At 42.1% G+C, this 14,072-nt stretch overlaps 1 protein-coding gene across 1 annotated transcript in view; it reads right to left on the bottom strand.

Annotated features, from left to right (window-relative positions):
* Positions 1 to 2,723: 2,723 nt before the first annotated feature.
* The window catches only part of LOC307053284 (UPF0524 protein C3orf70 homolog), a gene marked incomplete at both ends in the record, with an annotated part of 103,343 nt that continues 91,994 nt past the window's right edge, over positions 2,724 to 14,072 (bottom strand). Inside the window, one exon of the mRNA XM_079704654.1 lies at positions 2,724 to 3,280. Within this exon, the coding sequence (XP_079560780.1) occupies positions 2,724 to 3,280 (557 nt within the window). The remainder of the gene's footprint in view (positions 3,281 to 14,072) is intronic.

Genomic DNA, 14,072 nt, shown 5'->3' with positions numbered 1-14,072 from the left:
ACACTGCAGTCTAAACATTTTCTAAAAGTGCCTATAAATATGCTTATACAAATGAGCAATACAGTATCAGGATTACAGAGAAATTCTTTCATATAATACAGAACAGAATAGGCCTAGAATTTAAGTTGAAACTACGTACTTTTATATCCTTATCAGTTGTTTTTGTAATGCAAGCATTAGAGAAACAATTCTGGTTCAATCATATATGATTTTCAGATAATTATTAACAGTGCTAGGACAAAAAAAAAAAAGAATTCTTGTTTGTGCTTATTTAGAAAAGGCTATTTTGAGATCCAGGAGCATCTGATATTTAGAATCCTGTGGAACATCTCCAGTTCTATAAAATAGAAGTGAATCTTAGTTTTTAATTATAAAGAGTTTGTGCAAATATTTAAAGTGATTATCAACTAGTCTTAAATCCAAAAATTCCATTAAAATCATGGCTAATCTGAATGGCAGTTCAGGAGTTTAAACAGGAACATAGGCAAAAGTCATAGATATTACCATATAAAGTGCCCAACCCTGACACAGCCAGCCTCAGAAACGTGGCCCCGTGCCCATGGATTCCCATGGCTCTCGAGACCTGGTGGTCGACTCCAATTAGATTAACAGATGGAGGAAAGAACTGATGGGAATGGTGCAAAGAAAGAGAGCCTCGTGTTCCCGCCGGGGTTGCAACAAGCCCACCCAGAGTTAGGTGAAGACAGGACCCTGGCGTCACCCTGGCTGCAGCTGGCCACTCAATCCTGGGCAGTGCTGAGAGCCCAGGGCAGGGCTCAACAGCTGTCTGTCCCTAAGCCCCTCTCCGTACACCCTCCTCCGCCACCCTCTCCGGGGCCCCGCTGTACCTGGAGCTCTGTTCACCACCTCTTGGTTTGACTTGTTGAGTCTTTACGTTTCAATAAGCGGGAACTTTATGCTGGCTGCATTCTCATCTAGCACAGAAAGTGTTAACAAACACTGCTTTCAAAGGAATATGCGCACTCTGCTTTCTAAACCCTATGGCTGCTTGGGGCACCTAAATCTAACAAACTCTTCTAGCCAGTCACATGAACTACACATACAACTAGGAAAGCAGGTTCTGCCTGTAGTGATTTGTGAAAGATGCCAAGTGGAGGCTTCAGGGAAGGACACAACAGGCCTCTTCTTATTTCTTAAAATACAAACTAATGTGACACAGAAGATATGTCATGAGATGATGCCATGAGAGTGCGCTCATGGATAGGGTGTAGGAAGTATTTCTCTAGCTCCAACTTTGACAGTTCTGGTTTCATGTGGGCCATATTTTAAATTTCCTGGATTCTTAACTATGCCTCACAGACGGTATATTTGGAGAAACAGCAGGTAACTGACTCACACAAGAATACCAGTTACAAATGGAGATTAGGAGCAGAATTCTGAAGAGAGCTAAAAAGAAAGAATCATTTACTATTTTATGTGTGCAGGAAAAGAGAATATTTACAACAGCCCGTGAATATTACTGTTGTAAAGTGAATGAATATTACAAAATATTTTCTCCTGACTTAGCGAACTATTTCAACTGTTTTTGCATTGGCATAAAAAATCCATGCATCATACTGAATTCTAATCCAGTTCTCACCTAAGCCATCCTAATGCTTCACACAACCAAATGAAGCAGAATTAATCAAACCTATTAGATTCATTCCTAATCCCTAAAGGACTGCTGTCTTTAGCACTTCCATGCTAACTAAAACTATGACTGATTTTTTTTCTTAAGACATCAGATGTGGCTGCCTCCTAAATATAATACCTATATAACTCCTAAAAGTTTCCCCCAGATTTGAAGAACAATTTTAAAAAGCAGGGATATGTTGGGGAACCCACCCAAGAGGCCAGTTCAAATGGTACAACATCCCCAGCTAGCCCAGGCCAAGTACAGCTCTCCCTTCCCCAGGTTCCCAGGGCACTCTGGGTCCCATCACCTGCATGTTACCTCGCCTACTGGACTGTGGTCCCTTCCTGCTGGGAGTCAGGCCTTATTCACTCTGTATCCCTGAAGAGCGTAGGCACTCAGCTAAAGCTGGACTGAGCCTGAAACAGAAGGTGGAATCTCTTCTGAAGTGAGGTCTAGCTCAGCCCCAGATAACGGAGGGATGTGCAGACACTGGCCATAACTAGGGGCTGAGCTGGCCTCCAGTAACCTCCCAGAAGTAAGCCAGGACAGCACTGGCCCAGCCCCAGTGCAGGCGGTGGGGAGACAGGGAAAGGGACAGAATGGCATCAACCAGTGCACACCTTGAGGGGTCACGTGAACCACTTTCCACACGGGACTAGCAGAGTAGGGGTGCTCATCAGCACGCCAAAAGCAACGCCAAAGAGTCGTTCTGCGAAGAACTGGCTATTTATAAAACAGTATCTCCTTCACTCTGGGTAGCTCCTCAACCTGATCCGTGATGCTCTGTGATCATCACTTCATCACATCATTGCTTTCAAAGTTCCCAGTGAAATTAAGGCTGGGTCACAATTCATGACACCAGATGCTACATAAAAAGGAAGTCAAGATACAAAAGAAAACCATTTATAAGAAAAAAATGTCTTGATTATAAGACTAATTTAAAAGTGAAGCTAAATCAGCAGACCACTGAACTGGTATGGTTGTTAGAGAGGGGTAGAAAACATCGACTGCATTGGAAAAAGGATCCATCAGACCAAAGTACAAAAGCTCAGCATGGATCAGAGCACGTGGCTTCCTGCCTGGACGCTCACACGGTGGTTTCTATTGTTTCGATCACTTCCAGATCAGACTGCGAAGGGGAGAGAAGGGTGCACTCGTCTGGTTCCCAGCTGCTCTCTGGACTGTAATCTTCCTCTGAACTCAGTTCTGCTCCTTCTTCTGTGTCCTCATCACACGACTCCACATAGTGAGCCCCGATTGCATTGATCCCAGAGTCCTCAGAACTTGAGGGAGAAGAGCAGTGATCTATTTTTGGCATATTGCTCTCTTTTGATATTAAGGCATCGTGTGCAGAGACCTCCTCGGGGCTAATTTTGTGGGAATGTGGCGCCGGCTGCTTCTGCACGTAACACATCTTCCCATTAATACATTTAACCTGATAGTTGTCAATAAAGAGGTCTGAGATCATACAGTACCTTGGTGAATCAGGGGGGAGGGGAGGCTGGAAGACAGATGCGAATTTCAAAAAGTGTTCAGCGAGGGAGACTGAGATCTGAATGGTGTTTGTGGGTTCCCAAGGCTTCGCGGGAATCTCAGTGCTTGGAAGCTGTTCCACAGGGGTCATCGGTTGATACACGTATTTGCCTGCGGGGAACACAAAAAGGCAGCTGAAATCTAAGAGTACTACACACACTACATTAAGGTAGCCATAATGGTTTCGCTCTGAGGACTCAAAATGTTTTAAAAAATATTTCAATAACATCTCAGAAGAAACTAATAATAGAATCATTCAGAATTGTTATAATCAATTAAAAATACAACACGGTACCGTAACATCATGGTGTTTTCATCTAAGAAACTCAACACACTTTACAAATCTTAATTTATATTTGAGTCTCTTTAATACCTCTGGAATAGGTGGGTGGATACTATCATCCTTATTTTTCAGACAACTTGAAATGATTTACCCATCATACTAAAGAATGTCCACATTATAGTATGGTAAAAACATACTGTAAAATAGTATAATATACCATAAAATTATAATTCCATTTTTATCTTTAATAATTATATGCTAATATAGACATTTAAAATTTATCATCAGGATTATGATAAGACTTTCACTCTTCAGGTTTCTATGTTTTAATCAGAATACACATACACACACACATTTAATAGGTAATGGCCTATAGCATTGTCCTGGTCACCCTCAGTGGCCAGGGTCAGGTGCAGGGTGTGACATGATCTCTTTCAAGACCCAAAGCTCATCAGTGGCCAAAGCAGGAGATTTTCTCCCTGACACCAATTCCACAAGCACAACCTTAGCCAAGCAGAAGCACAGGCACAGGCAGATGCAAGGGGGTGACCTTCCAGATGTTTCTAGAAAACCAAGAAGCTTATCCCCAAACCTTCCCTCTGCCTAAGTGTTTCTCACAGAGTTTATGTGGAAGTGAAACCTAACTGGATCTGTTCCTCCTGCATCTCTTTGCTCATGCTCTTTTTCTTCACTCAACAGTTAACAAAGCCTCCCATGTACGAAGTGCTAAGAAAACAGATAGAGATGACAATTGCCCAGTCTGTAAGCCTAAAATGATTTAAAAATAGAAATCTGGGGAAAAAAAAAAAACAACTACAAGTCCCAGAGACAGAAGCCACAAATGTAGGCACCATCTTGGGTTTATTCCTAACGTAGCTGATTTATCAATCAGTCCATACAGTATCTTCTGCACATATTTATGACACTGTTTTTAACCTCAATGCTATCGCCATTTCAGACCAGATAATCCTTTGTTGAGGGGCTGTCCTATGCACTGTAGGATGTTTAGCAGCATCCTTGGCCTCTACCCACTAGATGCCAGCAGAACCTCCTCCCCAGGCTGACAATCAAAACATCTCCAGATGTTGTCACATATACCTGGAGGCAAAATCGCCCTCGCTGAGAACCACTGATTTATGACCCCCTCATGAGCATCTCTTTACAGGCAAATCACCCACTATGCTCTGCAAATGGGAATTTGTTTTAGTTCTTAGTCAGATCGGAAATTCTAGGATAGGGATCACATTTGTAAGGAAAACTACCTTAGATTTTTTAAATAAGTTCATTAAGCCATGGACGAATAGCAATTTTAGATCAGAAATGTGAACAGCAAACTGTGCCACAGATAGTGCAACATCTGATCTATTAAGATCAATCAAGCCTGCCTGTATTTTTTACCTCTGTTTCTTGACTCCTGTACAAAAAAGTAGGCTTAGATGCCACGATTTCTTTGTAACTAAATTACTCTAAAAATACAGTCAGCTTCATTCTGGAGTAAGGGAATTCCCCTGGCAGTCCAGCGTTAGAATTCCACACTCTCATTGCCAAGGGCCCAGGTTCAATCCCTGGTCTGGGAACTAAAAGATCCCACATGCCACGTGGCACGGCTAAAAAAAAAAAAAAAAATCATTCTGGAGTAAAATTGTTAAGCCTTTGGGGTCCCAGGTCTGCTTCCAAGCCTGGACATATTTCACACAAACCTTCTGGTCTAACAAAAATACAAGCAAGAATTCTCATGCCTGCCTGGGAAATTATTTAAAATATACTGGGTTGGCCAAAAAGTTTGTTCAGTTTTAAGTAAAAATAAAAGACATTTTTCATTTTCACGAAGACCTTTATTGAACAACATATTCACTAACCGATCCGACTTTCTGGCCAACCCAATACCAGCTATCTTCAATTCTGTTATCTGTAAAGGAAGGGATTACTCCTGGTCAGGCAAAGTTCAAGTCAGGCAAGTTCTCACAGTTTGGTAGGAACTCTGCATCCAAGCAGAGGGGCAAAAAAGGCAGACTTTCAAGCCTCCCCTCTGATCTGTCAGCCCCAGGATTAGAGAAAGATGAGCCTGGGCAGGGGACAGAAAAGGAACGGGGAGAATTTAGGGGACTACTCCCTTCTGTCCACAGAGTGGTGAATAAAACATCTGGGACGGAGGTTTGGTCTTTTCTCTGCTTGGGTGGTAGACTGGTGGTTACTGAGATCAGGAGGCTATGGATGGCAGGCGCTCATGAAATGCTTGTCGCAGATACTGATTAAGCTCATTCTGGCCCAAGTAGCCTATGGTTTAGTTACCCACTGGTCACCGCATAAGAGGTTCCTGAGACCCAGAGGGATCAGGGCTTTATCTAGTCCAACGGTGGAGAGGATCCTGCAGCCTGACTTTGGGCCTTCTCTGACCAGCCTCCCCTATTCTCACCTATAACCCCCCTTGCTGCACCCACCCCCTGACCCACCTTTGTGCTTCTTCATAATTTGCTTTTTCTCTTCTTCTCAGTTGTTCTACCTCTTACTTTCCTCTCTCCTCCAAAGCACCATTTTTCTTTCTTGAAGTGTGGTAAAAGTAAGAGAAATGCAGCTTGGAGAGAAAGGTATGCTGCACTCCAGATTACATTTTCTTCTACCAGTTACACCTATTAAGCATGCTATTCAGAGGTAGAGTGACAGCCTGTTATCTGGTGATACTGAGATACAGATGCAAAGAGGAAGGCAGGGAAGAGAAAAGTAATAAAGATGGCCAGATGAGAAACACAGTTTAGTAAACATCTTTTAAATATCAATGATTATATAATACTATATTGTTTGATTTGCTCATAAACATATAAATTATAAAACAAACTTATATCGAGGATTTAGTTTTGTAAAGAGTCCAGAATGGGGACTTCCCTGGGGGCACAGTGGTTAAGAATCCACCTGCCAATGCAGGGGACACGGGTTCCAGCCCTGGTCCGGGAAGATCCCACATGCCGCAGAGCAACTAAGCCCATGCACCACAACTACTGAGCCTGCGCTCTAGAGCCTGCGAACCACAACTACTGAGCCCACATGCCACAACTACTGAAGCCTGCATGCCTAGAGCCCGTGTTCTGCAACAAGAGAAGCCACCACAATGAGAAGCTGGCACACCGCAACAAAGAGTAGCCCCCGCTCATTGCAACTAGAGAAAGCCTGCGCACAGCAACAAAGACCCAACGCAGCCAAAAATAAATAAATAAATTTAAAATAAATAAATAAATTTCAAAAATGTGGTGTTTGTCTAGGTTTCCCCACTGTAAAGTTAGTATTTTTCTCTCTATAATATTAAGTATCTTGTGAAGAGATATTTTGAGAGTATGCAAATATCCTGTTTCTCATCATACCGCCATCTACTAATTTTAGCATGCACAGGTGGATGTGGTCTGCAACAATCACTACTGTGGTATTTGCCAAACAGTGATTTTCTATTTACATCATTCCTTCTATATTTATTAATTAGAATTCTATCTAAGCAGGAGCTGCTCCTTCTCCCTCATTTATTTATATATTCAATTTTTTACTGATAGAATCATGGACTCATAGATATTTATTTTATTCTAGGGATCGTAATTCTTTACTACTGTTATTTATTTTGTCACTCAAATTGTCCCAGACTTAGCTCTTGGGAGCTCCTTTAAGTTACCCCTGTGTTATTTCAACATGCCCCATATTTTTGTGACGACTTCCTCACGTTCTGGCATCATAAGAAGTTACTGGCTTATCCTGTACTTCCCCTGCCCCAGTCCAGGAATCAGCCATTTCTTCAAGGAGCCCTAGCTCCTTTCTTACGAACTTACACATTCTTAAGCTTATTCTCAAAATACTCCTGTGAAGTAGAATCTTGGTTTTCTAATGACTCATTCAGCCACTCACAAAATTCATCCATACGAAAGTGAAGACTACACCTCATTACAATACTTAACACCCATTTTAAAAAATAATATAAAAATTAAAAATAAACTTCATAAACGCATTAATTTATATGGAATCTTTTTCAAGGGAGCTCAAATCACATTCTCAATAATGAAACTGACTAATCACAATAGGTTTTTGTGATCAATAAGTGAAAAATAAATTTCATATATTCATGTTTCTTTTCAGGAAAGCTGGTTCAACACTTCAGGTGTTGAACTAAAGGCCAATCAAAACCACTAAATAAGTAACTTACACTACTCTTTTAAAGTCTTGGTTCATAATTTTTCTGATCGTTCTTCCCCAATGGTGTTTAGCAACAATATGTAGTACATACTGTTTTTTTGTTTTTGTTTTTTAACATCTTTATTGGAGTATAATTGCTTTACAATGGTGTGTTAGTTTCTTCTTTATAACCAAAGTGAATCAGCTATACGCATACATATATCCCCATATCCCCTCCCTCTTGCGTCTCCCTCCCACCCTCCCTATCTCACCCCTCTAGGTGGTCACAAAGCACCGAGCTGATCTCCCTGTGCTATGCAGCTGCTTCCCACTAGCTATCTATTTTACATTTGGTAGTGTATTTATGTCCATGCCACTCTCTCACTTCGTCCCAGCTTACCCTTCCCCCTCCCCTGTCCTCAAGTCCATTCTCTAATAGGTCTGTGCAGACCTACATACTGTTTTCACCATGCCTCAATGAGACACTAAAACAGATTTTTGTTTTCATCCTGGTGGAAAGAAGGAAGGGATGGAGGGAGAGAGGGGAGAGTTAATTACTTTCTCAAGCTCATGTAATAAGGCAGAGTTCAGTTCTAGAGCCCAAGCCCTGTGACATCCTATGTTCGTTCTCCATGAGAATACTCATTACTTAATTAATAAGATTTACCTAATGCTCTTATTAGTTTACACTGTCATTCTCTGCCATTAACTTCAGCTAATATTTCCAATCTGTAGCACAGTTGTACATATATAGTAGATACATTCCCTAGTAGGAGTTTCTTTCTTTTGTTTGTAGAGCACAAAGGGAAGGCGGGTGGGGACAAAGGTAGAAAATGATTTATGTGGCCCCTGAAGCTATTGTATGTACTTTGTTAAGCTAGTTTTTAGGGTCAGTTGTGCATTTTGATTTTTAAAAAAGATCCTCTGGAGGGGAATGAGCTTTTTGCTTTTACAGATAGTTTTATGACTGTTAAATGTGTGTCCCCTTGACACATGAACTACACTGCTCTCAGGGAATGTAAAGTTATTTTAAAATTAGCCTAAGTAAAATATAATTAAAAAGGTAAATCTACTGAAAAAAACTGAGTGGCCTAAGGGAAACTGCATGCACAGTTCAGTTCTTTGATTTTATATAGTGAATCACAAGTATGCTTATTTTAGTCCCAAGGGCATTCATTATATTGAATATTAAATATTCTTATTCAGCTATTTCTGCAATGTACATTATTTACTTAGTTGAGTAGCATATCACAAACTAAAAGCAAAAGAACCTAACATTTATTATAACCAATATTTTCTGTGGCCTTACCCTCTACCACCCTGCTCCACGGACAGTAATATACCAATATTTTTGTACTTCAATCTATGAGAACAATAAAGTTCATACATTGCTCAATACACTGAAGTCCCCAATCAGAAATTTATGCAAGATCCTAATTTCTTCATTTTTCAAATCGTGTAACCTTTAGTGAGGAGGAACGTATTAATGTAAAGCAAAACCCTAGTGAGAGAGAGCCCCAGAGCATGGTTTATTTACTCAGTTAACAAATACTTACTGACTATTTACCATGTTTATACTACTGAATCAGATGCTGCGGGGAAATAAAAAGTACAATGTGTGGTCATGCTTCAAGGAGCTTCCAGTCAAACTGCAGGGAGAAGATAAAAAATAAAGTAAAAATAAAACCCCAGTTGAGCAAAACTGTAAGTATACAAGGGCGTTCACCGAGCAGCGGAATAGGATTCCAGGCTTCACTGAAGGACTGTACCTGGCTGTTAAAAGACACACACCTGTGCAGTAGCAAGCGGAACTGCTCCAGGCCAGTTCCAGAGCCAGAATGTGTCAGCAGGCATGTGGGGTTCACAGAGTCGACCAAGAGAGCAAAGGAGGATGAAGTTTGTGAGGAAGACAGAGGCTGGACGGGGCTGAGAATGCAAGGCCAAAGTGTTCCTGTTTTGCTAACAATGGGGAACCACTGCAGATTACTGAGGAGGCAAGTAATAACAATAAAAGAGGGATTTCAGAGAATTTAGTCTGGTAAAGATGTGCAGAGGGACTGGAAAGAGAAGAGCTGGGGTTAAGGGGAGGCTATTACAGGGTTTCAAGCATGACATTCTGATCGGACTCAAGTCACCTGGCTCAGTAGAGGAAGGAACACAAGAGACATTCCCAGGAAGGTGGCAGATCCTGGGGGTTCAGGGCAAGGACTGGGGCTACATACTGGCTGTCCGACCTTTATCAAATTAACAGTCCCACGCTTTCCATTTCCTCAGGGTAAAGTGCTCAGTGCTCTCTATCTTTTAAAGCACTGACTCAATGCCTGGCACACTATAATTCTATTATTGGTGTTGCTTATAGAAGACAGGAGCTGCCTGCAGGTCTCCAAGCCCCGCTAGAGGCTTTGCCTTTCTACTCACTTCCATTTCTATCTGCTACTCTTATGGGATGGGCACAGATAAAGCTGGTCTAAGGCACAAATCAGACTTCGACAATCAAGCTACCACCCTCTCCCAGTTGGTTGTACACTCTGATCTGGAGTTAAGTCAAACTGGTAAGAGGGGGAATGGAGGAGGTGGAGGAAGTACCACGGAGCAGCCTGTGCAGGGCAGGAGCCCTCACCAGCAGACCTCTACAGTCTGCACTGCTCTGGGCCACAATTTTGACACCCTGAAGTAGGGCAGCCAGTACAGTGAGGCCTGCCTTAAAAATCACATTTCTAAAAGTGCCATAAACCAACGAGAGAGAGAAGCTGCTCACCACATTTACCAAGTTAGAGTAGCCAATGTGAAGAGAGACATGATGAAGCCTCTATCCTTTTTTAAACCATGTTTATTCCTACCTGAAGCCAAGTCTTCTAGTTTGAGGGACAGATACATGTAAAAAAAAATTTGTGTATTTTAATAAGTAACTACCACTGAAAAACTAGGGGTAAAGAGAAGTGTAAAATGCATCCCTCTTTTTTTTTTTTTTTTTTTTTTTTTTTTTTTTTTGCGGTACGCGGGCCTCTCACTGTTGTGGCCTCTCCCGTTGCGGAGCACAGGCTCCGGACGCGCAGGCTCAGCGGCCATGGCTCACGGGCCCAGCCGCTCCGCGGCACATGGGATCCTCCCAGACCGGGGCACGAACCCGTATCCCCTGCATCGGCAGGCGGACTCTCAACCACTGCGCCACCAGGGAGGCCCTGCATCCCTCTTATGATCCAATTTGGGTCACACAAACATCTGTAAGCACCACAAGAAGAAAGAGAAGTATTAAGTTGTGGGGTATACACTATATAAGGTGCAGGAACCCAGAAAAAGTGAGGGCTGGAAGGGCTAAGAAGAGGCTCCCAAGAAACGAATATAAACTTAAGAAGAGCTAGGACCTGGACAAAAGAAAGTAAAGTGGCAGGCTTTGTGCAAAATCCAGAGGTGGAAGTAGTGTGGGCTGTCTCAGGGGCAGTGGGGTAAACAGCCTTACTGGAACAGAGGGTCTCCTGCCACAAAATCAGTCTCATCACAGATAATCTAGAAAGAGAGCAAAACCCTTCCCTTGCCTAAGGAGACTGGATACCATAAGAGCCATTCTGCTGAATAAACTGGCACAATGGAACTCCTTGAACTTGTAGACACAGACAGCTGCAGTTGGGAAAGAGCCCCTTGTAGGGCCAGAGAGTTCGGAAACATCCAATAGGTAAGTCTGGCTAAAACAGGCCATAGTGAAAAAGGGAAAGAAAAAAAAAGGCAGAGAATGAGAACTCTCTTAGGCTTTCCAGTTCCTTTTAGGGGGCCAAATAAGGGTTTCATGGAGCGAATATCTCTACCTCTTTATCCTTAATCTCAGAAGTCCTACTTATCCACTGGGAGCTGGTTCTGTAGAGTTGGTTTTAATACAGTAATTGGTTAGAAAAGGGATGGCTGAGGGAGTCTTCTAAGGGTGGTTGACTGAGGATGAGATGAAGCATGAAAAACCATATGTTGAGAAAGAAAAGGATGGGTGCTGACAGAGCACACAGAGACTCAACCACTATGTATTAAGTATCTGCACTTTGCAGTACAGGAAAACATTGGGAGAGAAGCCTGATGGAGGGAAAGAGGAATAAGTGAAAAGTGGCTGACTATGGATCACTGCAAGGTAAGAAAAGCTGTATGAGTACCACCCCTTTTTTGTCTGAAGATGGATGACGATGATGATAGTCATTACCTTTGATTTCTTTATAAGAAGCCTTGACCTTATTGGCATTTTATTAAACCATCTCAGCCTCCTACCTTCCTCTGCATAAATCAATAGTGGATGGGCTGAGTTACCAGGCTAGCCAACAGATTTCTAAAACTTCAATTAGAAAAAATTTGAGAACAAAGAAACTCCCTATGGGAGGGAGCACAAGTGGAGACAAAGAACATGAAGATTCTGGCACAGTTTTCTGCCATTCCACTAACACACAGCTGTGTAGTTCTACAGATCCCAAATAAGTTGTTAGCAGCCATTAATCCAATGGACAGATAATCGTGACCGTCTAAAACTAAGGGAAGTAGTACAAGACATCTGTCACATTCATCTATTGATCTGGGAATAAAAAGTTCAGAAAATTCCCAAGAAAAGGATGCTAATCAGTCAACCTGATCTAAGAAAATTAAGATCTTAAACCATCTGTGCTTTTCACAGGGGCTCAGTAGATATTTACGGAATATAAAACAATACTTTTTTTTTTGTTAAAGGTTATTTTTGTAAGGAACATGTCTGTGTTTAGTCAAGAACCTCATTTTTAAATTTATACAAACAAGTATGGCATTCTGGATCTTTATTTTTTTATTAATCAGTCACGACAATAATAAAACACATTCTAAGTATCAATGAGATATAATTTAAAATCAAATTATTAACATTTATTTACAAAAATTTATATTTCCCAATAGAATGAAAGAAAATATATTCACCATGTTTTTTCTTTAATCAGTTGTTATAATTACCTCTCATTTCTCTTGGACCTGTGATTAGGCCAGCCAATTTTAAAATCAGTGCCACTGGGGAAATCCAGAGTCAGGGGTAAGAACTTACACATTTACTACTTACAGCTAAATAGCATCTCTACTTAACTATTCATTTAACTACTCTAGAATGGGGACAAGGAGGCTCAGATGATGGCACCAAAACTCAACTTGGAGATCTGTTTCTAGACTACCTCTCTTCATCATAATAGCTGGGTTGTAAAATATATGGAGAAAGTCACTTCACAGTTGACACTAAGCTGTAAAGAGGAAACAGGGGCCCAGATTATTATGAGATTATAAATGTGCTAGTATCAACTAATGCCTCTCAACTCCAAATTTTCCTTTCAATATATGTTCAGCCACAGTGAACAGAATTCCTTAAAACATTTTTCTTCTACACTGAGCAAGATGCTAAATTTCTCAGTAGAGAGCACTAGAGGGACACTACAGGAGGAAGGGGCTCTCATGTTTGCTGCACACAGGCTGGGGTGGGGGAGAATGAAATCTGCTGGAGGTCTGCCCCAACCATGAACCCAGAATGTACGATTCCTTGGCAACCTTGTGGTTTTGGCCTGGCCTGGTGATAGCCTTCCCATGGCCCTCTCCACATGCAAACCAGCGTTCTGAAGGCCTTCTGCCTACATCATTCCCTCCTGCCTACCCAAGCCTATGCCACCTTTGCATACCCACACCCTTAACTGCTCATTGCCCATGCCTTCCTGGCACTCCAAAGGGCTGCTTCCTGCTTGCCCAGCAAATTCAAACCAGTACAGCCAGGCTTCCCTGGTGGCGCAGTGGTTGAGAGTCTGCCTGCTGATGCAGGGGACACGGGCTAGGCCCGTGAGCCATGACCACTGAGCCTGCGCATCTGCAGCCTGTGCTCCACAACGGGAGAGGCCACAACAGTGAGAGGCCCACGTACCGCAAAAAAAAAAACAAAAACAAAAAACAACAAAAAACAAAACAAACAAAACAAAAACAAAAAACAGTACAGCCTGGGCAAAGAGGCAAGCTTCTCTGCTATTCTGTGGGCTAAACTACACTTTTTCCAACAAGTTTTGAACCCCAGTCTTGGGGAGGCGGAATTCCTTGCACCTTTGTCCTTCCTGGGTATATATACTCCCTCAGCTCAAAGGAAACACACAGAGTTTCCTTATAACTTTTGGTCACTTATTTCTTAGAGTTTAACAATTCTTTGTTTGTTTGTTTATTTATTTACTTACTTATTTTCCCTGCATTGGGTCTTTGTTGCTGCACACGGGCTTTCTCTAGTTGCAGAGAGCGGGGACTACTCTTCCATTGCGGTGTGAGGGTTTCTAATTGTGGTAGCTTCTCTTGTTGCAGAGCACACGCTCTAGGAACGTGGGCTTCCGTAGTTGCAGCACACAGGTTCAGCAGCTGTGGCTCGTGGGCTCCAGAGCGCAGGCTCAGTAATTGTGGCACACGGGCTAAGCTGCTCCACAGCATGTGGGGTCTTCCAAAAACAGGGCTCGAAACCGT

This window comes from Hyperoodon ampullatus (assembly GCF_949752795.1).
Source record: "Hyperoodon ampullatus genome assembly, chromosome: 5".
NCBI classification, from domain to species: domain Eukaryota; kingdom Metazoa; phylum Chordata; class Mammalia; order Artiodactyla; family Ziphiidae; genus Hyperoodon; species Hyperoodon ampullatus.
The sequence above is the reverse complement of the archived record's forward strand: the minus strand, read 5'-3'. Positions and strand labels throughout refer to the sequence as shown.